The sequence below is a fragment of the Protomyctophum bolini genome (assembly GCF_963924005.1).
Source record: "Protomyctophum bolini genome assembly, chromosome: 1".
In the NCBI taxonomy this organism is placed as follows: domain Eukaryota; kingdom Metazoa; phylum Chordata; class Actinopteri; order Myctophiformes; family Myctophidae; genus Protomyctophum; species Protomyctophum bolini.
The window spans coordinates 3,354,745-3,381,958 of NC_137862.1; the positions used below are offsets into that span (position 1 = coordinate 3,354,745).

General features: G+C 42.6%; 1 protein-coding gene across 2 annotated transcripts; it reads right to left on the reverse strand.

The window, feature by feature from the left end:
• Positions 1–2,737: 2,737 nt before the first annotated feature.
• Positions 2,738–26,688, reverse strand: arfgap2 (ADP-ribosylation factor GTPase activating protein 2). Of its 2 annotated transcripts, none has more exons than XM_080783704.1 (17): positions 26,574–26,688; positions 23,981–24,099; positions 22,381–22,453; positions 21,264–21,395; positions 18,028–18,114; positions 16,884–16,983; positions 16,731–16,790; positions 14,248–14,300; positions 13,573–13,706; positions 12,449–12,580; positions 12,179–12,307; positions 10,936–11,088; positions 9,777–9,906; positions 8,705–8,795; positions 7,175–7,290; positions 3,458–6,080; positions 2,738–3,094 (listed from the first exon to the last, which is right to left on the reverse strand). In XM_080783704.1, exons 1-16 carry the CDS (start codon positions 26,643–26,645, stop codon positions 6,060–6,062), a joined length of 1,602 nt encoding a protein of 533 aa, XP_080639830.1. In that variant the 5' UTR covers positions 26,646–26,688; the 3' UTR covers positions 2,738–3,094; positions 3,458–6,059. The 2 variants fall into 2 exon arrangements, with proteins under 2 accessions (XP_080639830.1, XP_080639829.1); XM_080783703.1 differs by having other exon boundaries at positions 3,338–6,080; positions 10,930–11,088.
• Positions 26,689–27,214: the final 526 nt, after the last annotated feature.

Here is a 27,214-nt window from a genome sequence, read left to right on the forward strand (position 1 = left end):
CGTCAAGGCTAATCCAGCAATTAAGCACGAATGTAAATTTACGTTGTGGATCTTTTCAGTGTTTTATGACAGTATTCATTGAATATAAACAATCTTCTGACACGAGGCATAATTAAAATTATAATCCTCACACAATGACCAATATAACTTATTTTAGCCGCGCCACAATGAAGAGAAAGGCACGCGTTGAGTTTCAGTGTTTATTAACATACCCAATAAGTTTATCTTTGTATCCTACAAATAAATAGTTGAATGTTCCATCCATTGTTCAGTATCTTCAGCACCGTTTATCAGTGGGGCAACAGGGAAACTTTCATATATTCAAGATGTATTGCATGAAGTGAAATATTTAAAACCGTTAACCCCTTTTGGTGTTTTAAGCATTAGGTTACGCTTTAGCTGTTGAAAAATAGCAGATCTACGAGCTTGTAGGTCTGCAATCTTTGTGAATCGTTAAAATGTGGCGCAATTCTTTGAATATATTATTTCAGAGCGAACGTTTTTAACTAAAATCTTTGCTTCTGAGGGGTTCCTGGAATAACATATTTTCAGATGGGGGTCGGCGGCCAATTACATATCATTTTTGGGGTCCTTGACATGACATATTGAGCACCACTGATACAGAAACATGAGGTAATTCAGAAAACTGTCAAGACTGTAAAGACATATTTTAGAATTTCTCAGGTCTAAATGGGTTAATCTTCATTTCAGCATACTACCGGTAGGACATTTTCCACAATATTCCAGATGTTATTTCAGATGATCCTGAACACGTCATACCTAATCCAGTGGTTCTCAAACTCACTTCAAGGACCCTCATAACTCTGAGTGTACAAACGGAACCTTAAAGGGACACTTCACCCTTTTTGCATGACGTTTAGAAGCTTTAGAACACTTTCCTGGGGGTCTTTATGTGTGTAATATGTGGTTTTAGATATTTTAGATTGTAGCAGTGAGCCTGTTGTCTCTGATGTCATGGACACTGGGCTCACTTCCTTCCTGGACTACATGTTGTCTCAGTAAGACAGCTCTCCCCCCTATCCACAAGGAGGAGCGCAGTGCACCAAAGAATTATGGGAATTGTAGTCCAGGAAGGTAAAGAGACCAGTGTCCATGACATCAGAGACAACAGGCTCACTGCTACAATCTAAAATATCTAAAACCACATATTACACACATAAATACCCCCAGGAAAGTGATCTAAAGCTTCTAAACGTCATTAACATATATTTTTTGCAAAAAGGGTGAAGTGTCCCTTTAATGGTCTTTCACTTTGAGAAGCACTACATCCATCTACCGTGCCATGATTCAATTCTCCCTAGAATGCAACAGAAAAGGGGCTTGTTTTATGTGTGCTTAATGAGCTAAATCAATAGAAACAAGAATTGATGAGATCAATTAATTACCAGCTGCTGCCTTATATCCCATTGCTGAGCGGTCAGGTGTGGTTGCCTAGCGACAAGGCAGCCGTTACCCAGCAGCTGGTATACTAAAAACAACTAAAACATCCATGTCTGCTTTTGCATCAACTCGACTATAACGTCGCCGTTTGGCAGAAACCTTGTATATCCATTATTTCAACTTCAATAACAACATAACGGGAGCGAACGGAGAAGGGAAAGAAAGCTCACAAGTTGTGAACTATTTTTAGCTACATTTAAATACTTTAGGAAGTGAAAGTGGTAGGTGTGTCTGGGGGGTTTTATAAATATTGAACCAATGAAAAGAGCTTGTAACCAACTACATGATTGGATCCATTTTCTTTGGACATACGAGGTTTCCACCCAACAGACGATAGCCTCTATGCGTCTGCCTTTTCAGAGACAGCCATTTTCAATCAGTCCCCACACGACCCTCATCTATGCAGTAAGTAGGCCTACATCATTTTTAAACTTTAATTCAAACATACTACGGATGAAGCATCGTCTGGGTAAGATGGACAGGATACATCATTTTATACTGCAGTGGTTGTGCAGTCGGACAGCATTTATAGACATGCAGAGGTTGTATTTTGATGTTCTTTGGGTTACATTGACATTTCTCCAGTCCAGGATACCGTCTTAACCCTGATGCAGTGGTTCTCAACCTTTTCAGGCTGTGACCCCCCCAAAGTAATCATATTTGAACTGGGGACCCCCCCCCCCCACCCGGACAAGCAACAGAATGGTTCCACTGATAAATATTGTGAAAATAGCCGATCTACAAGCTTGTTGTGAACTGGCTATTTTCACAATAATTGTAGCCTCTTTCTTTATCATTTAATAATCTGGCCAATGTTTGACCAGTTTTTATAGCATGGTTTGCAGATTACTTTTGATGCAGTAATGTAATGGTATTTTTTCTTTTAGAGCCTTTGAGGTATTATATAAGTCTTAAAAGTCCTTAAATTGTCACTTCACTGTCATCTGGGGTCCCCCCCCCCCAAATCATGTGGGGACCCACAGGTTGAGAACGACTGCCCTAATGTATTCTCAAAACAGCAGACGTACAAGCTCACAATGTGACTGCTACTTTCAACATTAAAGGGCTTTAATCAGGAAATAAATACCTATGACAAAAGGTTTGGCGTGCAAGACGAGAATCCTTGTGGGGGGGGAAAAAACCAGCTATAGCGTTTGTTCTAGTATGTTATTTATACCAAACAAACTGTCCTTTGGCCAAATATGTCTATGAACGAAAACAAATTAAGATATTTGTCAAGATCCCAAAGTTCCTAAGATTACATTAAGCGGGGGGGTTAGGGGAGCAAAACATACATATTTATTATTTACAGCAGTGATTTTCAACCTTTTTCATATCAAAGGTCTATTATTTATTAGGCATTTGAGCCACAAACCACCACATTTTGATGAGATTTAGTCAAAACGTAGAATTTGTTGACTTTGGATACGATTTCATCCACAATTCCATTCTGTATTGATGTGGTACCACAGGCGAGATATGGAAAATTATCAAAATAACAATTATTTTAAATTCTCTAATTGTGAAGACTTGAGTAATGCAGTTTAACAATAATGTAACTCTTGAGAGAGTAAAGGCTAAAGACTTCGAAGGTTCCATTTGGTTACCAACTCTCCATTTAGCTGGGGACCACCTGGACAACCCCTCAAGGACCACTGGTGGTCCCTGGACCACCTGGACAACCCCTCAAGGACCACTGGTGGTCCCTGGACCACCTGGACAACCCCTCAAGGACCACTGGTGGTCCCCGGATCACCTGGAACCCCCTCAAGAACCACTGGTGGTCCCCGGACCACCTGGAACCCCCTCAAGAACCACTGGTGGTCCCCGGACCACCTGGAACCTCCTCAAGAAACACTGGTGGTCCCCGGACCACCTGGAACCCCCTCAAGGACCACCGGTGGTCCCCGGACCACCTGGAACCCCCTCAAGGACCACTGGTGGTCCCCGGACCACCTGGAACCCCCTCAAGGACCCCTGGTGGTCCCCGGACCACCTGGAACCCCCTCAAGGACCACTGGTGGTCCCCAGACTACTAGTTGAAAACCACTGCTTTACAGAGATCAGTGTAAATGTGGGCCGATTTACTGTAATCTGAATACAAATAACATTTAAAAAAATCTAACTGCCAATCCTTTCCGGTCAGAAAACAGAGATGTCAAACTTTGACGCGTTTGAATTAAAGGGAGACTAGCCTCTGTACCCAGGCTTTTATTTCCGTTCGCATTTGGCTCTGTGATCGCTGAACCGATATTCTCTAGCGCTTGCTCCATGCGTGCCCACCCCTCTAGACCGGATGCGTGCCCACCCCTCTAGACCGGATGCGTGCCCACCCCTCTAGACCGGAAAGCACGCCGGCTTCAGCCTGCTAAAGGGAGACCGACATTTGACATGAAGCGCATCGTTCTATTGTGAGGACATCGTACTAATCTGACACCTTCCGATGCTTTGTGCGCGCAAAGAGCTCATGCAGTCATGCTGAAACGGCACGTTTTCTTTTAGGAAGGATGGAAGTGTTCTGTCGGCCTTCAAATATCACCGCCGTCGGGCAGAAACCCCACGGTTTAAAGTGTATCGCCATGTTTCAAACGTGATGTTTTTGTCAGAGATGAATAGCCCACGTGGGTTCAGGTTGTACAAGAGCATCGTGCAAAAGTAGTGAGAATCTACACGCCCCGTCTAAGCTCACACGCTTAGATTGAGCTTGCAGATTGTCCATATTTTGGAAAAATAAATCAAAAAGCTACATTGGATCCATTTAGATGATTAGAACATTCAACATTTCTTAATTTTTGTTTAAATAATTTCCTTAGGAACAGGTTTGGGTAATCCACCCGACAGCAACGAAAATGTATACTTGAGTCCCAAAAGAAGCGTAAGATTCACCTTAAATAACATTTAAGTTCCCTTTCAACAGAATTACTGCATCATGTAAATCCACCTATATGCAGACTCAGTCATAATTCTAATGCAAAGACACTTATTGCTGCTTCTTCTTAACCACTTAAACCCCGTTATGGTCGCCCGGAGTCCCTTAGGGCACTAATTTATACCAGTGATTTTATAACTTTTTCATATAAAAAGGTAAATTATGTATTCAGCATTTGAGCCACGGACCACCACTTGATCTGATTTAGCCTCGCAGACGCAAAACAAAGTCCACGCTGTATTGATGTGGTACTATATAGGAGAGACAACAGGCAGGCAAACGTTGATCAAAATAACAATTATATTACATTCTCTTAACTGTGTAGACTTCTTGTAAATTAAATAATGCATCTATAAGGGTCCATATGGTTATTGGTTACCAACTCTCCATCATTTTGCTGGGGACCGCACCTGGGGACCCCCTCTCAAGATTGAGAACCACTGCTTTATACGTATTCCAAGTCTTTTCCGTTATTGTGGGGAAGCTCACAATGTGAGCCATTTTCCCCACAATACAGACGCTGGGGCTTAAGTGGTCAAGTCTGTACTGCATAGAAACAAAGTCAAGTTGAACAGCAACAGCACTGTTAAGTTTAGCAGCCGTGCATTTTGAACACTGGATTCGATTGACACAAAACCACTGAATGGTTAAATAAGCACTTTTTTCCTCACCAATGCGTGATGTAAGATGCCACCATTTACCGTCTTAATTACGCCATCTTGTTTGGTGGGCTCACCGGGCTGCCTACCAGTGACATCATGACATCATGAGCTTCCAAAGCCAATAGAAACTCTCAAGCCTTTTTATCTTTGTGGAAAGTTTTAGCATTTTAGTTGAAATAGAAGCCAATTTTCTGGCATCAATTTCTAAAAAATGTTAAAAAGAAGTTTGACATCTTTGTTTGAAATTACCTAACTTGCCCTGAACCGTCCACAGCCCTCCTATGAGACACAGACCGAGTATAATAATACTATATATAATAATATATATTATAATAACAGAGTATAATGAGCATCTTAGACTGAGCAATGGTGAGGAGCCAATATTAATTGTAGGTTGGAAATGAGTGTGGTCCATTAAAACGTATAATTACACTGCTCATGTTTTGAGTCAGCATAATTAATATAACAAAAAGTTACATCAAGCATGATATAATATCTGATGACAAAAATAAAACACCTTGGTTTAAGGAATAAAATAGAATCGACTTGTTAGAATATTGTGAAATCTACAGACTTTTATGAAAAGAAAATTACAACAAAATCCTCTCTTTTTGGAAAAAGAAAAGACTACCGTAACCGTACACCTTCCCCACGGTTTCCCAAGTCAAGTCTGTTGAGGAGAAACAATACTGTTGAACGTGTCTGTGAACGTGTCTGTGACCATCTCTCCCCCCCCCCTCCCCGTCGGTAAATGAGGCCCGATTTATGCTTCATCGTTACAGCGTTGTATCGTCACGTCAAACAGCCGATCTACAAGCTCACCGCATAACGTGCCGCTTTGTGGGCTTGTAGATCGGTTGTTTGTTGCGCCATGCGACAAAGTATAAACCGGGGCATAATGGTGCCGGTTTCCTCCTCCTGGACACTAGGGGGCGCTCTCTAGAAGGGAGATGGAGATGGCTGTGTTAGTATTCTCTTCCCAGAGGGTTGGTGGGAGGAGTCACTGGTCAGTAGGAGCCGTAGCGATCCTGTCAACGACAGGAAAACAGTACAGAGAGTAGTGAGGAGGACAGCGGAGAAAACCATCGGGACATTCACTGCCTTCCATCAAGGACACTTCGCACAACCGCTGTCTGTCTAGGAGGGCCAACATAATCAGGAATGACCCCACCCACCCACACCCTTAGAGTATGTATATATACAATAGAGAAGGCACCCAGAGGAAACCCTGAGGCCAAATGGACATAGTGGCCGAATTTGTCATTAAAGCTCGAGCCAGTGCTGCTCCGTTGACTATCATTGCGCAACGTTCATGTGTTTGGGGCCATGACACGTGAACGAATGTTTCATACGTGAACGCAGCACAAACGGCACAATGATAGTCAACGGCAGCGCGTACATGTGTTTGAGGCAAATCCATCCCAGAATGCACTCTGTTGTTCCTACCAGGAAGGAGGAGTGAAATCGCCTCATGCGCTTTTGAGCAACTTAATGCAAGTGGATGGGAGGAGAACTGGGGTGTCTTCTCTATTCATATATAACTATGCCCACACCAGGGACTGTTCACTCTGTTGTCCTTCTGGCAGAAGGTATCCAAGCATTGGAAGTAAAACAGAAAGGTTTTCCAAGAGCTTTTTCCCCCAAAGCCATCAGACTTTTGAACACGTGCAATATCCCCTAACCTTTCCCCCTATATATGCTGCTATAAGGACTCCTGTTGTGAAATATCTGTCTCTCAATGAACTAATGGTGCTTTTTACTTTATATTGTTTTTAAAGTGGATTTGAGATTTTAATAGTATTTTAGCTCTCTTTTAACTAGCATACTAAAAGCCAGTGAAACGACATTTCGTTCTCTTATGCATTTTATGTATCTGCTGAATGACAATAAAGCTATCTATCCATCTATGACATGAAACATTTCATCCGATTACATTTGAGTCCAGTCGATGTGTTGTCCTAATTGGCGATGAATAAGTGTGTTTCCATTGTGATACCGATAAATAGGAACTAAAGTGTTATGTCAGAACGTAAAGGGTTGGACTTTTGAGATTTCCATGTGGGCCCCGACTCAGAAAACACTGGGAGGAACCACTGACATGAGATTCATTTAGAGACGTTACCTGGATGGTATTCATGACTCCGTTGGCCAGCACAGCCATCTTGCCGGCCACCGTCTTCACTCCCTGTTTGAACTGAGCGATATCTGGACCAGCTGGAAGCACGCTGTCGAAACCCGCTGCACCCGGAGAAGATATTAGATTTAGTATTTATCTCATCATCATTTATTGAACTCACATGATCACATGGTTTGGAGCACAGATTCATAAAAGTATACAAATCTAAAGTATACAATACATTACAGATTACACGATATACATGGACATATCGGAAGGCTTTCCCTATTTGTACAGTGGAAGAACATTTTTCAGAAAAGCACCCAATTTATAGATTACTTTTTGTTTTTCAGATTTTAGTAATGCAATTAATTTAAACATAGAAGGGTGGGTAAAAAAATTAAGTGGCAGGTATTTTTGCCTGAAATTCATAATGCCAGTATTCTTACATAATTTCCAACAAAACATGGTACTCATCTCCAATGCTGGCTTCATTACATATAGGTTACAAATCCTCTGACTTCTTTCCAGTCCTTTATATCTACCGATGACCTTTGGGATTCTTGTGTTGTTTAGCCTAAGGTTGCAAATAGCCTGTCTATACTTACGGTTTTCACATATAAGGTATTTTTCAAGTTTGAACTCTTTGTTTGTATTCAACATAGATGTCACATGATGTCATACTATCGAGTTCACTTTGCCACTTTTGCAGAAACTGGTCTTTCAACCTTTGTTCGACAGTTCGCTTCAACCAGTCAATGTTATTAAATTCTCTGTGCCGCGTTGTGCGCTTGTAGATCGGCTATTTTCACTACTACTTAATTTATGGAATTTGTTTTTAATTTGTGATTTTTTTTTACTTTTTTGGAAATGTTTTGAGATAATAATTAAAAACAAAATGTAGGAAACTAAATAAATAAATAAGGGGACCCATAAAAATGGGTCCCGACCCAGTGTTTGGGAAGCGGTGTTGTACAGGATAATGTGACCTACATGAGTTGCAGTCAGTGTTTAGTAAGCGGTGTTGTACAGGATAATGTGACCTACATGAGTTGCAGTCAGTGTTTAGTAAGCGGTGTTGTACAGGATAATGTGACCTACATGAGTTGCAGTCAGTGTTTAGTAAGCGGTGTTGTACAGGATAATGTGACCTACCTGAGTTGCAGTCAGTGTTTGGTAAGCGGTGTTGTACAGGATAATGTGACCTCACCTGAGTTGCAGTCAGTGTTTGGGAAGCGGTGTTCTACAGGATAATGTGACCTACCTGAGTTGCGGTCAGTGTTTGGTAAGCGGTGTTCTACAGGATAATGTGACCTACCTGAGTTGCAGTCAGTGTTTGGGAAGCGGTGTTGTACAGGATAATGTGACCTACCTGAGTTGCAGTCAGTGTTTGGGAAGCGGTGTTCTACAGGATAATGTGACCTTACCCGAGTTGCGGTCAGTGTTTGGTAAGCGGTGTTGTACAGGATAATGTGACCTTAACTGAGTTGCAGTCAGTGTTTAGGAGGCGGTGTTGTACAGGATAATGTGACCTACCTGAGTTGCGGTCAGTGCCGTCTCCAAACAGGTCAGCAGAGCTGATGGAAGTGCTGCTGGACATTCCCTCCAGGCGCGTCTTAGCGTCGTACTGCCAGAGAAAGAAGCAACAGTGTCATCAACGTTTCCTTTTTATGAAGGCATTGTCTTTTCTTTTTTTTTTGCAAGATGGACAATATACATTTTTGGATAATCGTCAATTGTTTCCATGTTGAAAAATGTCCATACATTTTCAAGCGTTTAATTGTCAGATCTATAGAAAAGTCTCTTACCAGGCGAATATATCAGGTCATTGTGTTGTGTTGGATCATGTCCAGAGGTTAAGGACAACATTCCAATCAGACTCTAGCTTGTTTCATATTATTCTAAAGCAGCATTCCTTGTCGAGTGGCAACAAGGATCTGTGCGCCTGTGATCTGTGTTTATTCCATCTGGGAGAACTCTGAGCTTTACCCCAAGCTCCACCCACCAGCTATATAGAGGGTATGCGCGTGACATCATCGTACCTGGAAGTTATGCGGGAACGCCCACTGAGTGGCAAAAAACTACTTTCTGGCCTCGACAGCCCATTCATCCAAACAGAAAAGTCCTGTCTGATTGCATTAAACAATGTTAAACTCACCAACATTGCAGCTGTACGAAAAGCTTGAATTATCCTCTTTCTATCTGCAAAATTTTTGTTTCATAAAAATCCACCATAGAAACATTATGAGCTATACTTTCTGTCAAGAAATGCCCTGCATTTGATTATTTTTCCAAGTGTTTGGAAGTGCTTGTTTTCAACAACAACATTTTGCTGCCTCCTGCATTATGTGACATTTAGAAACAGTGGTACGCAGGACGGTTGAATGATTTCCAACGAGCGCTTCCAAACTCCAACACTGCATGTGCATACTCTCTATTGACGCCCCTGATGACACAACGCCGTGTGTATGACTTATAGCCTGCGGGGAACGTAACTGGCAGCAGAGCATATTATCCCAGGGGTGTCCAAACATAGCTGGTCTAAATTAGAAAATATGAAAGTGTTATAGTTGTTTTTTGTTAGTTCCGTTTCAAAGTGGTTTCTCACCTCAGCGACGCTCTCTCGACCGAAGAACATGTCGGAGGAGATGGCCTTGGCGTTGGCGAACTTCTGCCTGGCTTCGCTCGACTCGGCCACAGGGGGCGACGTCACCTCGGCTTTCCTTCTGCTGGGAAGCCTGAATCCAAACCATAAAACACTACGTTAGTAATACTACTGCAGCCTCTCAAATGTAATCTTTAGGACTGACTAACTGTCCACACCGTTATTAAATCTGCTATTTGGAACTAACCGTTACTAAAAGGTTTGGACCTTTTCGCTACTTTTGAAGAGATATTTACATTTACCGCCAACAGTGAAAAAACACTATGTAGCTTAGCATGTAGCTGCCATTTAATTCACCCAAAACATACATTTTGTTAACAAGGATCAGAGAAATGAGCTTGTCAAGCTTGTTTTGGTCCTATAAGAAGAATCTGAGATATTACCATTCTAAAAACTGCGTTCCCATAGCATAATAATAATAATAATACAACTGTATTTGTATAGCACCTTTCATGACATGAAATGCAGCTCAAAGTGCTTTACAGAGCCATGGAGAAAGAAAAGAAAAGAAAAGCAAGGCATAAACATTAAAAAACAAGAGCAGTAATGCAATACAGTGAGGACATGAATAACAAAAAAGATCAATAAGCCAGCGGAATTTTAATTTCAGAGTGTAACGCCAGGGCTCCACTGGGCTCGTTTGGGCGCGTTGCGTCTCCGAACGAAAAAACGTCAAAAAACGAACCGATTCAATTTTAATGGTGACGCACGCGGCACGCACGCACAACGCGGGCAGTGGAGCCACCCTTCATTGATTAAAAAGGGAACATTCTGTGACGCTGACGCGACGCAGACGCGCCCAGTGGAGCCCTGGCGTTAGGAGCGTGTAGAGAACACATCTCGACCTTTGGACCAGAAGCCTTTGGACCAGAAGGTGTCAAATTGCGATATCGGCACCGAGTGAGATAACAAGAGCCTGTGATTAAGTATACCGGTAACTAGTAACTACATTGGTTCCATTAAAAAAAAAAAAAAAAGTAAGGTTACTGCCAGTCACTGACAATTATTCAACCGACAAACCTAAAGCAATTGCGATATTATAGTCTAGTCTAGTCTAGTATAGTATAGTATATTGTGTGTGTGTTTGTGCACGTACGTGTACCTCTCTCCGATTGGCTGTATGCTGGAGATGGTGACCTCCTCTTTGGGCGGGTCCTTCTCCAGGGCCCAGGAGGTGCTGAAGGAGGCGGAGCTTCCCTCCGAGTCCCATCCCGACCCAAACCCGTCCCCCACGGTGAACGGGTTGTCCTTGTACCTGCACACCAGAACTCACTTTAACTCAAAGAAACCCTGAAATGTTCTGTATTAATTATTCTGGGTTAAGCCCAACACACACCGGCTCCATCCGACGCGTTGCCGCGCCGCCTGGGAAATAGAACTGGTTCTATCGGCGCGCCAGGCACGCGTCGCGACGCGGCGGACGCCGCCGGTGTGCAATAGGTTCATTGAAAATAACGGATGCGGCTGTTTTGACGTGCGGCGGTCGCAGACGGTGTGGGAGGCCTTTAAGTCAGACTCCATGCCTATGTTGACGAGAGCACAGAAACAACTCTTCTCATATGGTCTGATTACAGCGAAAAAACTAATTCTGACACACTGGAAGGAGGAGGCTCCTGCATTTAAGCACTGGTTAAATGAAATGACTAGTACACTTCATCTTGAGAGAATAAGGTATTTCCTGAGAAACAGGGAGAGACAGTTTGATAAGGGTTTGGCTGCCCCCTTGTCCATTACCCGAGTAGAAACAATTAATAGACAGGATACCATTGATATGGTTGACTGTACGCCATTTTCTTTTCAAATGTTTTCCATGAGCTTTCTATCATCTTATTATATAGTATGCAGTGTCACTGAGCAGTATGGGTGGGAGGGTTAAGGGATTTCTTTCTCTTTTTTGTCTTGTATTTTTTGTTTTCTATATAAAACATATCATAATGTTTGTAACAATCTGTTCAATAAAAACATATTTGACAAAAAAGAAAAGACCCCTGAAAGGGATTCTGCATCAGGCTGCAGACAGACCCCCGGCCTGAAGATACATTTCCTTTGAACATAGCAGATCTATAAGTGTCATTTTAGCTTTATATGGTCTCTGTCGTTCATATGTCCTTTTTAGGATTCAAACTTAGCAGATCTACAAGCTCAAAACAAGTCGTATCGTGCCATGTTTCGAGCCTGTTGATCTGCTTTTGTGACTCGGCGTTAATTTAAAAAGAAACACAAGTTGGAATATGGAGATGGACGGTACAGCAACAATATATAGCAACATAGGTTTTTCATAAAACTGTTAAGGCCTTTTAGAATAGGCCTCAGGGGTTAATTGACGTTAAGCAGTGCTTCAGTACTTGGGAGGTCCGGAGGAGAATCCAGGCTCGTCAAACATGTCCAGTTTGGAGCGAGGAGACGACTTGGCACCGACGGGCGTCTCCTGTTCAATCATCTGCATCTCTGACATCACAGAGTGGGACACAGCACTGGAACACACACACACACATTTATATTACTGTACATGTGAGGGAGCACCATTACACACACCACAACAACCCATGTGTGTTTCGTGAGTAAATATCTTATTAACAGCCACATTCAGATCTAGATTCTATTCTCCGGGTTACCTCCTGTTCCCGAAGCCCATGCCGAGCCTCTCTGCCTGCTCTCTCTTCTTGCCCTCCATGTTCTGGATCTTCTTGTCCTCCATCTTTCTGTCGATCTCCAGCTCCTTGTAGGCCAGACGCATGGAGGCCACGCTGGGGATGGAACCGTAGGAACATTACATTACATCAAAATATGCTTAAAACTTAAAATCAAAGTCAAAGTCATACGATTTGTCACACACGTTACTGCAGTGAGCTGCAGCGTGCGCCGCGCTCGGGAATCATTTGATTAGTAGATTTGACCCCCCAATCCAACCCTTTGATGCAGAGTGTCAAGCAGGCACTGGGTCCCATTTTTACAGTCTTTGATATGACCCGGCCGGGGATCGAACCCCGACCTCCCAGTCTCAGGGCGGACACTCTAACCACAAGGCCACTGAGCTGGCACTTTTGTCAACCACATGAGTGTAGAGTGAAATAAGTTATACCAAATAGTTATACCAAATAGGCTCTTTACAGGTCTGTTCTATAAAGTATAGATTGTGGTACTGAATTGGCAGCTCAACAAATTCCTCCTAGTGTATGACGGATCACAAGAAACAATATGCAAACAAATGTGTGTTACTGGAACACTGGAATCAAAGTTAATAAATGGGTTCTCTCTCCCGATTGGATTAAATTGACAACCCACCTGAAAAATGCATTTTCTGTTTATTAAAGAGTTTGAGAGACGGGGAGGACCGCGGTTGTGGAACAGCAAAGAGTACGGTCACAATTTACATAGAGCTTTAACCAGTTATGGTTTTAGCCTCTATTTACATAGAGCTTTAACCAGTTATGGTTTTAGCCTTGTAGCTAAACGGTTTAGTCAGTTTCATTTGGTTAGTTTTGAGTGAACTGTGTGGTGTGCTGGGTGTTTCAGTATGGAGGACATGGCCTAGGGATGGGAGGTTTGTTTATCCAATGTAATTAGTTTATCCTGTCTGGATGAAACTGGTATCCTGAACTGAACACGTATTTCCTGTTGTGTCCCAGGGCAGCATTTTAAGTACATGTTTAAGTACGGACTGCCCTAACCCTCCACAACAGAACCCTAACCCCAGGGCAGCATTTTAAATACATGTTTAAGTACGGCCGTCGCTCACATGGACTCCTCAGCCTGTTTCTTGGCCTCTACAGCCTGCTCTTCTCGCATCTTCTCGGTCAGCTGGGCCTGTTTCTCCACCTCGTTGAAGCTCTTACTGCTCACCTTCGTACCCAGGCCTTTCTTAGCACCCAGCTGAGGAACACAGGATTAATTAGTCATTATCATTTCAAGGAATATGTTGTATGAGTCACAGTTGACTCTCTCTAGCAGGAAATTCTGCAAATCGCAAAAAAGAAATCCCTGAAAATAAACTCAGTTCACTTCCATGTTATTGCATTTTTTAAACGCCTTTATCTCAGCTGTTTATCAACGAACAGGGGATCAATCGTACTGGATATAAATATTCTGTGACTACATGAAAGGTAATGAGGAAAAACGATAAATCGCTGGCAGGGGCTGATTTATTTATGTATTTACTCTGGCAGTGAATTGGCAAAAAAATCGGCATCAAACCAATGTCAAAATAGATTTTAAATTGGTTTTAGCCAATATTTTTAATGACAACAATATGGGTGCCAGCCAGGCTGAAAGTGTGTTTTAAAAATACTGGACCAATGAAAAGTATTTACAAGAGCTTGTGACTAAATTGGATCCAATAGGGTCCAAGCATGGTGTTGCGGTGTAAATATCATCCAATAGGGTCCAAGCATGGTGTTACAGTAATATCACTCACCCCTTTCTTAGCAGCCATGGGTTTCTTCTTACCAATAAGAGAGGGTTTCACATCTGGAACAGAAAATACAACACAGCTTATTTAAAAGGCAGCCATTTAAAAAAACAGGGCTCCAGATCAACTTCTTATTGGTTGCACTGGTGTGCCTGTGTTTTTAATATACAGTAGGTACACCAGCAAACAATGTAGATGCATACACACACACACACACACACACACACACACACACACACACACACACACACACACACACACACACACACGCACACGCGCGCCTGTTAATTATGGTGCGACCAATGACAATCTTTAGTTGCATTGGGTGCAAGAACATAAAAAAGCGTCCACTCCAACCAAGCAAGTGAAATAAGTGTCAAGACCTCAGGAATAGATGGGAACCACTTGAACCCCAGAATATTCTGGGGTGTGCTTCCCCCGAGGGAGGGTTCCCCTATGTGCACCCCAGCACCCGTATTCTGGCTTCCCCGACGGAGGGTTCCCCAATGTGCACCCCAGCACCCGTATTCTGGGGGGGGGGAACATTAGCCCAGTGCTTCCCCCGAGGGAGGGTTCCACTATGTGCACCCCAGCACCCGTATTCTGGGGGGGGGGGAACATTAGCCCAGTGCTTCCCCCGAGGGAGGGTTCCACTATGTGCACCCCAGCACCCGTATTCTGGGGGGGGGGGGGGAACATTAGCCCCAGTGCTAATCCCATTGTGATTGTGTGACGAGCCACCACTGTATGATCTTTAGTAGGCGACCGCAAATTAGGCCAAAAAAGGCAAATAACCACAAAAGACCAAAAAATAAAAATCCACGTGCGCTGCATGCATATGCGTGCATATGTGAAAGCTCCCCCCGCACCATCAGCTTCTGGCTAGGCGGGGAAACACTGATTAGCCCTAACGAAGCACTCTGATCACCTGTGGGTGTCCGTGTCTCATCTGATGACAAAAGCATGGCCTTCTGTACAGGACAGGAGTCCTCTACGGACAGGATACCACAAATCAATGGCACAACAAAATAATAAAATAAAACAGCAGCAGCACACATTTTTATGTTGTTTATGTTGTAATGTTGTTCAGGATTTAGGCCAAATTTTACTCATGGTTGTGACTTCTCCACTGGGTTTATGCAGTAATATTCGCTAAAGGATGGTGAACTTGCGTTTAATATCATTATTACTTGCATAGCTTGTACCTAAAACAATGATCTATAATGGAATAACCAAATACAGGGATGGTTTTGATTATAAAAACACTTAACACTCCTCTGAAACAGGTTGATGACTACAAGTATTTGGGTTCATATAATATATCTTCTTCCCAAAAGGACTTTCAAACTAGGAAGGGTATGGCCTGGTCAGCCTGCAATGACATGCATAAGATCTGGTCATCCCAGCTAATATTTAGGACGACCGTTGAGTTGATTCTACTCTATGGCTCCGAGACATGGACACTTTCAAAGAAACTAGAGAAACGGTTGGATGGCAGTTACTGTCTTGGAAGAGCCACCCATCGACTGATCTAATATACGGCAACCTTCCCTGTGTTTCTTCACTAGTCCACCCATCGACTGATCTAATATACGGCAACCTTCCCCGTGTTTCTTCACTAGTCCACCCATCGACTGATCTAATATACGGCAACCTTCCCCGTGTTTCTTCACTGGTCCGATCCAGAAGAACACAGTTTTCCGGCCACTGCTACAGAGCTGACAATGAGGTTATATCTTCCCTTCTTCTCTGGAGTCCTGCCTCAAAGCAGACCAGAGGTAGAAAACTGTTGTTCCCTGATGTCATCGCTATAGGGACACATGATGTCATCGCTATAGGGACACATGATGTCATCGCTATAGGGACACATGATGTCATCGCTATAGGGACACATGATGTCATCGCTATAGGGACACATGTCATCGCTATAGGGACACATGATGTCATCGCTATAGGGACACATGATGTCATCGCTATAGGGACACATGATGTCATCGCTATAGGGACACATGATGTCATCGCTAGGGACACATGATGTCATCGCTATAGGGACACATGATGTCATCGCTATAGGGACACATGATGTCATCGCTATAGGGACACATGATGTCATCGCTATAGGGACACATGATGTCATCGCTATAGGGACACATGATGTCATCGCTATAGGGACACATGATGTCATCGCTATAGGGACACATGATGTCATCGCTATAGGGACACATGATGTCATCGCTAGGGACACATGATGTCATCGCTATAGGGACACATGATGTCATCGCAGAACTGGGGATGGTAATGAAGGACCGGGAAGTCTGTACGGGGCATATATGTGAAATCCATGATCTCGACCGCGGTCAGAAAGTTATGACGATCCCTGTCCCATTGGCCAGAGGTGCGTGTGTGCATGGATTGGCCAGGATATGATTGGCCACCGCCAAAAAACAAAAGAAAACAAAAAAACAACCAGCAGTTCATTCTAGACTCACCCAGGATGGCATTCGGCGAGATGATCAACAGTCCATCGATGCTCGGACCTTCCTCTGATTCTGGAATGAAAAATCAAGTCATTAGAATATAATGAAACAAACTAAATGACGCAAACGTTGAATTCATTGAGAAAAGCTTGAGTTTGTACTAACGGGAGTTGGTGTTGTCGTGGTCGGTGCTCGGTGCGTCCGTCACAGAGCTCCCATCCAGCTCTGAGACGGCTGTAGAGGCCATGCTCCAGTCATTAGAAGGCTGGACACAAACAGAAGCACAGCGTTATTTTAACCCATTCTGACCTGAGATCAGATTCATACGAGGTTTCCACTGGACACACACTGGTCTGATTAACCCATTCTGACCTGAGATCAGATTCTAAAAAATGTCAGTCGTTCTTCGATTTTTCAAAAATAGCAGATCTACAAGCTCATAGCGCGCCACTCGGTGGCGCGCTATGAGCTTGTAGATCTGCTATTTTTCAATAGCTAAAGCATAACATGATGCTGACACCAAAATGGGTTCCCGTTCAGAATGGGTTTAATACTTTTCAAACATTTGAAACCCCAAGGATCCATAATCCATGACTGCCAATGGATCCATAATCCTGACTGCCCATTGGCCAGACCGTCTTCACTACCGTCTGAATAGCTCTCGGTTGCTAAGGGATCGATAAACAGGAAATGGTCCGGCATTGATAAAGTTCCCCTCCCTAGTCCACTTCATTCAAAACACACAGACACAAAGGTGAACACATAGGCGGACACGTACATTGCCGTTCCTTGGAGTGGTTGCACCACTCAAATAAAATAAAGATTGGGCCAACTCTACATAGCCGTTTGCCAACTTCTGATCCTCAGCCCGGGAGTTAATGGTCTTCAAAATAAGATCTCTGGCATGGAGACCTTGGCAGGGAAGGGACACACGACTGAAACCATTCCGGCAGTCAATGAGTTTTAATTAAGCGGAAACCGGTTTCCAAACAAAATAAATAAAAACGTAATTGACTAAAACACGGCCACCTCACCTCACAGCATGGGTGCTGGGGTTCATAGGGCAATATCAGTCACCAGAACTAGGAGGGGTGTTTTTTATCTAACATGGTTAGAATGTCTGATAAAATGGATATTAAAAATATCTAAATACTGATTCCAACAACTTAAAAACTCACTAAAGTCCGGAGAGACGAAGTGAAATATCCCTTTAGGTCCGCGTAATGCAGAAACCATTTTATCCAATTTAATATTTAGTTTGCTTTAGTTATACAGTACTAGTTTTTTGCCTTCTTTTATTTTAACCAACCTGCGTGTGCTCTGCAAAGAAGTCGGCCTCTTTGGTCTCAGAGGCTGTGTCCAGACTAGTGTTGGGTGCAGAGGAGTCGATCCATAGCTGTGAGGAAGAACACGACAGCTTCTGGTTAGAGTTGGGTTACATAGACTGAGTGGCAGAACATTGAGCAGCATGTTGGAGTGTTGGAGTTTGGAAGCACTCGTTGGAAATCACTCAACCGTCCTGCCGTACCACCCGTTTCTAAATGTCACATACTGTAATGCAGGAGGCAGAAAATGTTGTTATTGAAAACAAGCACTTCCAAACTCTGACACTCTAACACAAAATAATCTTAACAGAAAGTAGCTCATAACGTTTTTTTTATGGTGGATTTTCATAAAACAAAAACTTTGCAGATAATTCAAGCTTTTCGTTCAGCTGTGATGTTGGAGATGGAGAGTTTAACATTGTTTAACCCATTCTGACCGGGCACCCATTTTGGTGTTAGCATCATGTTATGCTTTACCTATTGAAAAATAGCAGATCTACAAGCTCATATCGCGCCACCGAGTGGCGCGATACGAGCTTGTAGGTCTGCTATTTTTGAAAAATTCGAAGAACGACTGACATTTTTAGAATCTGATCTCAGGTCAGAATGGGTTCATCAGACCAGTGTGTGTCCAGTGGAAACCTCGTATGAATCTGATCTCAGGTCAGAATGGGTTAATGCAATCAGACAGGACTTTTCTGTGTGGATGAATGGGCTGTCGAGGCCAGAAAGTAGTTTTTTGACACTCAGTGGGCGTTCCTGCATAACTTTGAAGGTACGATGATGTCACACGCATACCCTCTATACTGAGGAACCTAAATTGGTTCTAGGCTTGGGCAATATATCGATATTACCGTTTATCGCGATATTTGAAATCAATATCGGTAATATCGTGGAGTCTATAAATAATATTGCATACCGATAATACCGTAATATCGTAATTTAATACCGATAATACCCAATATCGTAATTTTACCGTCATGTAAATATGGATTTTCTTTTAAATAAACATCTACATTACTGTATGTGTGTGTCTGTGTGATGAATTTACAAGTAATTCATTTTAAACAACTATAATTTGCTTAAAAACTTAGTGTCCATGCATTGACTGGCACCGACGCTGAATTACGGTGACGAGGCGACAGCAGCTGATAATCGATAATACCGATAATCGCGATATTATTCACGGTATCAATACCGATATCAAAGAATCAATATCGCCCAAGCCTAGGTTCCATCAAATTTGGAACCGTTTCCGGAACCGGTTTAATCACACCGACCGTCAAGAGGCAGAGCTAGTATGTGGACTTTGCGTTACAACCAGGGGGGCAGTCAGACTTCACCTAGACTGTATTACCTTAATAAACATGGTCATGAATACTTTCTGCTTCCAGTCACTAGTTTAAAGTCTCATTTCTAATGTCATAATATTCTTTTTGGAAAATTATGGTCCCATTTATTTAAAAAAAATGACCATAAAGTCGCGCATGATCTGAGGGGCGTGGCTACCGTTACAGTCTATGAACGGGATCCCCCACCCACTCGAGTCAAAATAAAAACCAACGAACGAAGAAGAAGGGGGGGAAGTCCCGCCTCGTTGTCTGGGCCAGCCAATGGGCCAGCTGGGCCCAAACGGATCTAGAAAGATGGCGACTTCCATTGCAAGGACTGACAGGCTTCATTTTACGTTCATGTTAGACCCGCGGAACGCTTTGTCCATATTTCTTTTACAGTCTATGGTTACAATACCAGTGGTTCTCAAACTAAGGACCACCAGAACCCAGAGTGTGTTACAACCCTAGTTCTGGTAACAAGGTCCACACCATAACCCAGAGTGTGTTACAACCCTAGTTCTGGTAACAAGGTCCACAATCATAAATACATGCTCTACAATTGACAGCTACATAATACAGTACTTAAATTGTCCAAATCATAGGATGGGTTCAATGATTTCAACGCATACCTTTATAATCATGCATAGCACAAGCTCATCTCAATCTATAGCGTGTGCACACACACACACACACACACACACACACACACACACACACACACACACACACACACACACACACACACAAAAAGCTAAAGTTGGTTTGCCAATGGGGAGAGTTTTGGTTTGTCCGATACATTCCCTGATGTTCTTTTCACCAAGTCATACATATGTGGGAATGGCTGACATAAGAGAAAACTAAAGAGAATGCCCGCAAACACACAGACAATAAAGGTCTCAACTAAGGTGCATAGCTGCAATGGGAATTTTAGAATGCCAACTACAGTGCCAGATATATGCATTATTGTGTATTTATCTTCCTTCCATTCACCCATTCTGACCGGGCACCCATTTTGGTGTTAGCATCATGTTATGCTTTACCTATTGAAAAATAGCAGATCTACAAGCTCATAGCGCGCCACCGAGTGGCGCGCTACGAGCTTGTAGGTCTGCTATTTTTGAAAAATTCGAAGAACGACTGACATTTTTAGAATCTGATCTCAGGTCAGAATGGGTTAATCAGACCAGTGTGTGTCCAGTGGAAACCTCGTATGAATCTGATCTCAGGTCAGAATGGGTTAAGTCTCTTTGCTCACTCCTCCACGCTGTCAGCAAAGGTATACTTATTTGTGTGTCGCCCTTATGTTTAGCGCAGATCCGTATATGGACATTTAGTATTTGCATCTCTGTTAAGACAAGACTATAAGGACTGTCTGAGGATGGGGTTGAGGAGGCTTGCGCCCGGAGGGGCTGCTGGAACAGGCAAGGAGGAGGCTTGTTCCTCACTCTCTGTATATTGTTTCTCTGCTGAATCGTGTTAATAAATACTTCACCCTGAAGAACTTTGACATTCCTTCATCTTTGGAGGATTATTTAATCGATAACATAGCCCAACAGTATCACAAGATGAAGACAACAGTATCACGAGATGAAGACAACAGCCAGTACTCAAAGAAATGCATTCTACTATTCTACTGCCACCTAAATGTGGAATGAACATGAACATCAATCCCTGCCAAATGACAATATTGCCAAACCAACTTTAGCTTTGGGGCATACATTTAATAAGGTGGGTTTAGAGATTTTAGAGAAACACAGCTTGAATATAACGTTAAATTATGGGTGTGTTTCATTCAGGTGTGTGTGGGTGTGTGTGTGTGTGTGTGTGTGTGTGTGTGTGTGTGTGTATATATATATATATATATAAAACCAAATCTTGATACTCACATCGGTGCCGTATTTAGACAGAGCTGAGTTGGCTTGCTGTCGGATCTTTTCCCTGTACAGCTGAGCTGCGCGGCTGTTGTATTTGGCGTTGGTGTCGTTGGTCGTGCAGCCGTGCTGGCGATAGAAGGCAGTCTACACAGAGAGAGGAGAGAGCCGTCACTTATTATCGGGTATTATATTACAATTTAGACATTTAGCAGACGCTCTTAACCAGCGCAACATACAGTATGCAAGGAGAATGCATACGTCACGCGCAGAGACAGCGTAGTGCCTTAACCCATTCTGAACGGGAACCCATTTTGGTGTTGGCATCATGTTATGCTTTAGCTATTGCAAAATAGCAGATCTACAAGCTCATAGCGCGCCACCGAGTGGCGCGCTACGAGCTTGTAGGTCTGCTATTTTTGAAAAATCGAAGAACGACTGACATTTTTAGAATCTGATCTCAGGTCAGAATGGGTTAATTAGACCAGTGTGTGTCCCAGTGGAAACCTCGTATGAATCTGATCTCAGGTCAGAATGGGTTAATAGACTAGGATCCGATTCTAATCAAGAACGTAGCATATCAGTCTAAAAGCAATGACTATTAAAAATAATAATTTGTGATTTTCGTCCACTAAAACTATGACCAAAAAAACGTTCAGCAAAGACCTTTTTCACTTACGAAAACGGGGAAAAGAATTAAGCTACGATAACCAAGCCTGAATATACTGACAATTTTGTCAACAAATAAAAACTAGACTCAAATGTTAGTTAAGGACTAGTGGAGAAGAGATCCAGCAGAACTAAAAGACAAGTGACTTTAAATTTGGTTGTACTGGATGTTGGCACTGAACATTGAAGATTGACGCATTGTGAGCTTGTAGATCTGCTATTTTCAGCATGCAACCAAGTGTAATCGACAAAATCAACTGTACATCTTAGTCGACTAAAATCGTAGGATATTTTGTCGACTAAAACTAAAAAATATATATGTCTAGGACAAAACACAGACTAAAACTAAATTAACACCATAATCTGGCTATTGCAAAAAATAAATGAAGTAATCCCAATTACAAATGCAAACTAATATTTGGACAATGCGCATAAGAGACTTTTTCATAGGTATAAATCTTACCGCATTGGCATTGCCGCCAACTTGCATACATCTGAGCTGGAACCAGTTCCAGTTGGAGTCCAACTCGGTCGATCTGAAGGGGAAAGGGAATAAAAAACATAAGCCACAAACAACGTTGTCGTAGGGTAGGTTGTGATCCAGAACCGTAGGAACCGGGTCCAACATTGAAGAAGAACCAGAATCGGTTCCATTACATTTGGAAAGGTTTCCAGAACTGGTACTTAGTTGGGACTTCAACATCTGCTATACAATTAGAATACCAGTGGTTCTCAAACATTATAATCTCAAGAGGACCACAATAACTCTGAGTGTACAAATGGAACCACATGGTCCGGTGGGGTCCATTTGTACACTCAGATTTACAGACCTCATTCTGAACGGGAACCCATTTTGGTGTCAGCATCATGTTATGCTTTAGCTATTGAAAAATAGCAGATCTACAAGCTCATAGCGCGCCACCGAGTGGCGCGCTACGAGCTTGTAGGTCTGCAATTTTTGAAAAAAATCGAAGAACGACTGACATTTTTAGAATCTGATCTCAGGTCAGAATGGGTTAATCAGACCAGTGTGTGTCCAGTGGAAACCTCGTTTGAATCTGATCTCAGGTCAGAATGGGTTAAGAACCAGTGGCAGTGAGGTGAGGGGTGTGTGTGTGTGTGTGTGTGTGTGTGTGTGTGTGTGTGTGTGTGTGTGTGTGTGTGTGTGTGTGTGTGTATATATACACACACACACACAAAGCATAGAGCACCGAAGTCTGACGTCAATATTGGTAGAGGCCGAGGGCGCAGAACAGGTTCATGCACTTTTTATTTGCATTGTAATCCCCAGAGGGGGATTTTAGATCGCCTCCTATAAGAACTGTGTTTGAAAAATAAACATGTGACCCCGGCCGTTTCACTCATATGGATATGAAGAATCAACTGACTGAGAGAAAACGCTAATGTTACTGAATTAGTTACATTTTGACTAGAAACAGACTGTATCATATATGAGTGACTGACTGTTGCAAACGATAGAGACACCTCCCTGACAATAACACAGAGACAGCTTGTTTACTTTTGGACCACAACGCTTATAGTAGACGATATTAACTCATCCATCGCTTTTAAGAAGTGCCAAAAAGTCCCTAAGCGCCAGTCTCTATACATTTTTTTATTTTATTTTCATTTTAATTTTTTTGTTAAAAAAATAAATAAATTCCAATGTTTTTTCCAACATTTTCCAATGTTAAACCCGTTTGAAAAAGACGATAAAGTCGTCGTTGGCGCTGCTGGAGTTGCTAAAAAATCAGTCAATTCAGTCCTTGGCAGACATTGAGTTAAGATCACCCCATGTTATTCTCCATAGAGAAATTACTTCCGCGAACCAGGGGAATCGTCGGGATGAGCGAGTTACGTCAGGACTTTAGAACCAGGGGAATCGAAGGGATGAGGCGAGTTACTTCGGGGCTCTGTTGCATTAGTTAATAAGATAGCAACAACTGAGTTACTGCCATTTTGAGGCTACTGGACAGTTGATGTCCAACTGGCTTACCTGATGAAGCCGAGGTGTGTGTGTGTGTGTGTGTGTGTGTGTGTGTGTGTGTGTATATATGGCTTACCTGATGAAGCTGAGGTGAACTCCAAGTGAACGATGGATTCCAGAGCAGTCGATGCACAGGAACACTCCATATGTTATACTAGCCCAGCTGGGGTTTTTGGCTGCGCAGTCAAAGCAGGCCTGCGTGGAAATAACAAATCACAATAGTTTTTTGTTGTAGATATGAAAGCATTTGATTGTACCACTGAGAAAGTTGGAAACATCCACTTCACTTTAGTTTGGATGGTTAACATTGTACTTGAGCCCTTTGGTTTGACTGATCCAGCTAGCTAACCGTATTATCACTCAGGTTAAAATGAAATTTAAAAAAAAGTAAATAGCTGTCGCGGACTCACGTAAACACATTATGAAGTTAATTAATACTCTTTTCCAAAATGATAGGATCAGGAACGTAGTCTCGTTCCTGATCCTATGCATCCTTGTTACTCCCAGAGAGAACCTCAAGATTTTAGTCTCTGCTACCTACAGCTCCGTGGAGTGAAATATTGTCCTGTAGTTTCATATCCATGTGAAAGTTCTGGCACAAAACGTGTATTTAGTCAATTATCTCCACTTTTTCACGAGCTGCACCCAGACCGGACATCTTTCTCTCCGGGCAAAGGGGCCCGGAATGACAGCTTGACTTCATTTATCAAAACTTCCTCTGAGCACCACAAACGTCATCACCAATTGACATGGGAAGCACAAATATTTGGGACACACAATTGGCAGGTGCATTGCGATAGGACGGTGCTGGGTAATTAATTAATCACACCACCTGCCAATTGTGTGACCCAAACTGTCCTGTGTTTCCCTGGCCAATTTGGCGAGGACGTCTGCGGTAAACAACAGGAAGTGTTGTTAAAATCAGTCCATCGATCATTCCGGGCCTCGTGAAAAAGTGGAGATAATTGACTAAATACACGTTTTGTGCCACAACTTTCACATGGATATGAAACTAGAGCACAATATTTCACTCTTTGGAACTATTTAATGGGTGAGTCCAAACGGAGCATCGATCACATATTCACATTTATGCCGCGCATCTTTCATTTCTACCAGGAGCGGGTGCAAGCGATGTATGGCTCCTGTATGGAATACTGTGCCAACTGTATGTATCAACAGAGACATTATAGGGCTGATGTTCCTTTTTTTACTTTCTTTATATGACGATTGATTTTTTTTATATACATATATTAAATGTTAAATGAATTAAATGTTCTTATGAATTGAAAACGGTGGACCCTGTTGTAAACCAGTCATATGCTTTATCATGGTGTCATCCACAAGTAACAGCTTTTGTAGTGACTTGTGCTTTCGTTTGAAATGTACCCATTCATTCTACATACTTAGCAGCAATTTGCAACTCTAGATTTCTTTATAATGGGATGAAGCTAGAGTTGCAATACCCTCCATTGACTCCCCACTCATCCAATTTGGTTTGCGATCTGCTTGTCTTAAACGACGTTAAACTCACCAACATTGCAGCTGCAGTCCAAGCTTGAATTATCCTCTTTCAATCTGCCAAGCTTGTTTTTCATAAAAATCCACCGTAGAGATGTCATGAGCTACTTTCTGTCAAGAAATTCTGTGCAGGTGATTCTTTTTTTAAGTGCTGGAGTTTGGAAGCACTTGTCATAAGTCACTGAACGGTCCTGCGTACCACCTGTTTCGATTTTGCACATAATGCAGGAGGCAGCAGCACGACCTGTTAACAGAAACGAGTGCTTCCAAACTGCAACACTTAGAAAAATAATCACCTGCAGAGGATGTCTTGACAGAAAGTAGCTCATAAGATCTCTAAGGTGGACTTTTATGAAAAACAAGCTCGGCAGATTGAAAGAGGATAATTCAAGATTGTACTACAGCTGCAATGTTGGTGAGTTTAACGTAGTTTATGACAAGCAGATGGCAAACCAAATTGGATGAGTGGGGAGTCAATGGAGGGTATTGCAACTCCAGATTCGACCCATTATTTAAAAAATCTAGCGTTGCAAATTGCTGCTATCTACATACTGTGAAATAAAATTTTCAATCAGTCAAACGAACCACTGAAGAACCTATGTTTTTTGTGCCATAAGTCTCATGTCAAACCCAGCCTTCCACAATCATTCATCATATAGATCAGAAGTTCTTAACCTGTGGACCGGGATCCCCATGTGATTTTGGGGGTCTTCACTTTTAAGATATGTTTCCCAGGCGTGCGTACACACACACACACAGTCACACACACACACACACACACAAACAATTCTGGAGCAAACGACAGACCATAATGGGACTAGCAAACAACACAAGCTGTTGGACCCCCTGGTCCTGCTACTACAGACTGTAATCGGATCAGATCGCCTGATCGGGTCTGTTTTAATTACAGACAAGAAGACATTTAGAGAATGAGTGACGTGGCTCTAAACCCGGTCTGTTCGTCCACAGTCCACAGTCACACAGCAGCAGCAGAAGGGCCTTAGCATTAGCTTTAGCATCTGGGTTTTGTAGCTCTATTTTGGAGCTGGAATCGGACAGTGCGGAGGCTAATGCTAATGCTAACGACAGTCCTCTTAACATAAACAAAGCGTCGCGGGGTGTTTGTGTGTTTGCGTGCGTTCTGTTTGTACCTTGTTGGTGGCATTGGATCGGAGTTTTTTGAAGATCGTCAGGATCTCAGTCTTATTTGGTTCCGTCGCCATCTTGGCCCGTTGGTTACACTATGCCCGCTTACGTAACGCTGACGTCACTACGGCTCACGGTAAGCGCCAAAGAAAAAAACAAATGCTTTTCCCCAGAACCTAAATTCTAATCTGTCATTTGTATGATATACATACAACAAAGCATTATTGTTTGTTTTTCTTGTTTTGTTATTTCTGTTTTTTCCCCCGTGCTGTATTGTCTATGTTTGTATGTGTTGGGGGTTGATTGCATGATAATAAAATTGACAAGCAAAAAGATGCAGAATGTTAGGAAAGTGCGCCATCTTCTGACATAGCTGAGGTGCTGCTGCTACTACACACATACACACACACGCGCGCACACACACACACGCACACACACACACACACACACACACACACACCAACTCTCTACATTATTGTAAACAAAGCATGGCTGCTAACGCTCATCTGTTCGACCCTGAATCTGACCCAGAAGCAGATCCAAGACATGTGTAGATTTATAGGACATTTTGGATCCAAAATGACCTTGACATTGACCTTTGACACATGACTGTGAATTTGAATGGCTTCAGTCACCTCTTAAATCA